The sequence below is a fragment of the Hyperolius riggenbachi genome, chromosome 6, assembly GCF_040937935.1.
Source record: "Hyperolius riggenbachi isolate aHypRig1 chromosome 6, aHypRig1.pri, whole genome shotgun sequence".
Classification (NCBI taxonomy): domain Eukaryota; kingdom Metazoa; phylum Chordata; class Amphibia; order Anura; family Hyperoliidae; genus Hyperolius; species Hyperolius riggenbachi.
In genome coordinates this window covers 188,957,374-188,962,068 of record NC_090651.1, presented here as the reverse complement: position 1 = coordinate 188,962,068, position 4,695 = coordinate 188,957,374, and the positions used below count along the sequence as shown (strand labels likewise).

Here is a 4,695-nt window from a genome sequence, read left to right as displayed (position 1 = left end):
AAGGTCACTATGTAAAAGACAGTGGGAGAGTAAGATAAGGAAAATATGTGAAAACATATGCTGGGAACCCTTGCCTGAAGTACCTGATGCTGAGGGAACCGGTAATATTACATGTGTGCCTCCCACTTCACTGTGTGTGTTTGTAATGTTCCTGTGTGAACCTGTGTGAGGAGTTTCTGACAGAGCTAGGAGTTTGTAGCTCTGCTACTGCTGCTTCATTTTTGTGGGAATTCTGCTGTTGCTGCCAAGATAATATAATATTTTATTCTACTGTGTGCTGCGGCTGCCATTCTGTGGTGTTTTCGTGAACTTTCTGTGGTAGTTTGGTGTAGATTCTTCTGCTGCAGCCATTCTGTGGTGCTTCTTTGAACATTCTGCTGCACCTGCCTTTCCGCAGTTCTGTATTTTTTTGGACATTCAGTTGCAACTGACATTCTGAGTTACAAACATGCTGGATGAAAGTAACACACTTGTGGAACCAGGATTTGATATGAAAACCAGATTTATGGATAGTTTGAACTCAGTGATACAGGACAAAGCAAGTAATTGCGCTATCTTTAGTAGAGAAAAATACTGTGATGTTATAGAGCAGGTGAAAGCAGCTAAAACAAAGCAGAAGAAACAAAGCGTTGACTATCGGCGAATAAGAAAATATGATGTCATCGTAGTTGATGGAACAGAAAAACTGATTGCACCAGTAACAAAAGAAAACCGTGCTGTTTTGTACTATGTACATACAGAAGAACTGTTTGACATACTGCACGAGACGCATTTAAAAATTGGTCATGGAGGTCGCACCCGCATGGAAAAGGAACTACACCTAAAGTTCAAAAATATCACAAAAGAAGCCATTAAACTGTATCTGAGCTTATGCAAGCCATGCCAGACTAAACTGTCTAATCCGAAGAAAGGTTTAGTTTCTAAACCTTTGCTCTTTAACGAATTGAATTCAAGATGCCAAGTAGATCTGATCGACATGCAAAGCAACCCTGACAGGCAGTACAAGTTCATCCTCAATTATCAGGATCATTTAACCAAGTTTATATTACTACGGCCTTTGAAAAGCAAAACCGCAGCAGAAGTCGCTTACCAGTTACTTGACATTTTCACCATCATAGGTGCGCCGAGCGTCCTTCAGTCTGATAATGGCAAAGAATTTGTCAGCCATGTCATTAATGAACTGAAATCTATGTGGCCTGAATTGAAACTGGTACACGGCAAACCGCGGCATAGCCAAAGCCAAGGTTCCATTGAACGTGCCAATCAGGACGTTCAGAATATGATGATGACATGGATGCAGTCAAATGATTCAACACATTGGGCTGAGAGTCTTCGATTTATTCAATTTATGAAAAACCGCTCTTTTCACCAAGGCATCCACCAGTCGCCATATGAAGCCATGTTTGGTTGCACAGCAAAAGTGGGACTGAGTACTTCCAATCTACCCAAAGAAATTGTAGACAAGTTGGTTACAGAGGAAGATCTTGAGAAAATCGAACAAGAAATGGAGACGGCTATTAATGGAGGGGCTTCTGCCGACAATGAAAATGCTGCGGTAGCAACAGCATCAGGAAGTTCAGTTCAGTCGCCTGAGAATAGTAACACAGACGTATTGTGTCCAGTATGTGAAAAAGAGTGTTCATCAGCTCACACCTGTGGATCTTGTGGAAATGATGTTCATGCAATTTGTGGAGTAAGCAACGCTGTGGATGAAGGGTATGGAAGTAAAATTACTTGCTGGTTATGCCATAAGAAACAAGAAATCAGGAAGAAGAGATCAGCAGCCCATGTTGGCTTGCAAGCTCAAGCTTCAAAGATGCTCAAAAATTCAGATGCGAAATTCCCACAAGCAAATATTGGAGATAACGTGCGCATTCGTATACCAGATGTTGACAGAGGCCGTGGAGACCCAAGAAGCGTTCTTGCAGTTGTAATGAATGTTGAGAACGGTTTCTACAAGCTAGGAACAGAACATGGTGTTCTGAAACAGCTGTTCGCCAGAAGTGAGTTTACCATTCTCAATGAGAAATTGGTAACATTGGAAGCGGTTGTCAAAACAGAAAAATCACTTCGGACCATCGCATCTTCCCAATCACTGACTGGCGGGCAAGGATATACTCGTTGCAGCTGCACTGGAAAATGTGCAACGAATCACTGCAAATGTAGAAGACAGAAACTTTTGTGCAATTCCAAGTGTCATAAAAGTTTGACTTGCTGTAACAAGTAAACTACTGCTGTTGAACAATATTCCTGTATAAATTTGACATTAAAAAAACGGTTCATTTACTTTTATAAAAGGTTACATGTCAGTTTTGACCAAATTAAGTTGATATTAAAAGAAAAAGTTACAGGCCAGTTTTGGCCACATTAATAAAGTTCATTACTAAGTTATATTAATTCTCTGAGTTTTATTTATGTTGTGAGATTTGTGCATTTTGGACTTTGGCCAGCTGACTTTGGCCATTTTGCAAACTGGCCGGCCAAAGTCAGAAATTTCCAGCATTTTGGACTTTGGCCGATGTCAAATCGGCCAGTTCTAGAAACGGCCGGCCAATTCTAGAATTGGCCGATTTCTGGTTTTGGCCGTAACATATATAAGAGATTCCTGTGTACACATCATATATACAGTCACAATCAGATATGTATATCTGACCTTAAAAATACAGGGACTGCTTTATTGAAGCAGCACAAGTAACTAATTTTGATTGGTTTATTTCATTTTTGTGGACTAAGCACAGCTATTACTGTATTTATAGTGTATATATACACATTATTTTTAATGACTATTATCTGAGAAATAGAACATTTTATTATATTTTCTATTTTAATTACAGTTACAAATTCATTAGGAGTCGGAGTCTGAGTCGGTGCATTTTTTCCCGACTCCGACTCCAGGCACCCAAAATTGCCCGACTCCGACTCCACAGCCCTGGATGTAGTAAGACTGACCAAGGGGTTCCCTCTATGTTTTGTGATGAGATTTGGCGGCTGATGTCTATAACCTCTCTCCAATAGGGTTGTATTTTGGGGCAGGAACATAGCATTTCCACACCCTTGCCAACATAGGTTGCTAACTCCCCTATATATTTTAGCTAATCTATTTGGGGTTCTGTACCATCTTGAAAGAGTCTTATAGTTACTTTCTTGTATTTTAGAACTGATGGAAGAGGAATGGACGTTCCTTAGGATAGTGTCAAGTTGGTCATTTGACAATGAAGATCCTATTTCCCTTTCCCATTCCCTTATATATAATAGGGGCGTATCACTTTCTTCCATTAATAGAAGTTTGTATATTTCTGAGGTGGCATGTTCCAATTTAGATTTTTTAAGAAATAGGGATACCCATAGATATGGACTGCTTCTATCATTTAGAGGAACCGTCCACTTTGTGAACCAGGACCTGACCTGGGCATACCTCCAGAAATCAAAGGGGAATTGGCCATATATTTTGCGTAGCTCATAGAGAGTTTTGCATTTTGTGCCAGACCATAGATGCCCCAGGCATGTTAGTTGGCCATCTCCCCAATTGCCAAAGAATCCCCTTTCAAGGCCTGGGTTAAAAAGAGGGTAGCCCGTGAGAGGAGTCATAAGAGAGACCTCGGGGTACCACTTATATCTTTTATTAATGTTGTCAACTATTTTGAGTGCATTAGTTATCCATTGAGGAGATTTATCAGAAAGTTTCCTATATTGTTTAGGTACCCATATAGCTTTAGCCAATTCTCTACCTGCCAGTATTTTATCTAATCTTACCCAACCCTTAGTAAGTGTCGAAAAATTCCAATCCAGTGTTCTATTAAGAGCTATAGCTTTATAATAGAGTTTAACATCTGGTAAGCCCAGACCTACCTTTTCTTTTTATAAGTGTGTTGTATGAGAGTCTAGAATGTTTATTTCTCCAGACAAATTTGATGAAAAGGGATCTTAATTTGTTAAAGAATTTGTTTGGGACGGGGATAGGAATCATATTAAGTAGAAAAAGGATTCTGGGCATTAGATTCATTTTAATGATGCTAATCCTTCCAAACCATGTAAAGAAATCCTTATTACATCTTTCCAGATTCCCTTGTATTGTGTCCAACAGGACCTGGAAATTTAGAGGATATAGCTCTGTCAGGTTAGAGGGGAGGTTAATGCCTAGATATTTAAGAGATTTTTTTCTGTATGGAAATTGAAAATTTTGTACGATTTGATTAATAGTCAGTTCGGGGAGATCTACTGAGATGAACTCAGATTTGGAGGGATTTATTTTAAAATTGGAGAGTAGGCTATAAGCATCAAATTCCGCCAGGAGATTGGGGAGCGTTATAAGAGGTTCTTTAATATAAAAAAGAATGTCGTCCGCGAAGGTGGAAAGTTTATATTGTTTTCCACCTATTTCTGGGCCCTTAACGTCTGGATTGCATCTAATGCTACGCAGAAAAGGTTCTAATGTAAGAACAACAAAAGCTCGGTATACAGAGGCGCCTGAGTAGAGTAAAACGTTTTAAAAACCGTTTAAAAGCAGAGGGGGGTGTTAGGGTGGACTTACCTCCCTCTTACAAAAAAGAAAACTCACTCGAGTCTCGATAAAACAGAATTGACAAATAATTTATTCAACTCCACAAATGCAACACGTTTCGTGGGCGTGACCCCGCTTCCTCAGGCAAAAATGGGAGCACAACTGGAATAAAAGCAAAATGTACACACAATAAC

General features: G+C 39.6%; 1 protein-coding gene across 1 annotated transcript; it reads left to right on the top strand.

Annotated features, from left to right (window-relative positions):
* The first annotated feature begins 448 nt into the window (after positions 1–448).
* Positions 449–2,227, top strand: LOC137522104 (KRAB-A domain-containing protein 2-like). The gene has a single exon (XM_068242132.1). It carries the CDS (start codon positions 449–451, stop codon positions 2,225–2,227), a length of 1,779 nt encoding a protein of 592 aa, XP_068098233.1.
* Positions 2,228–4,695: the final 2,468 nt, after the last annotated feature.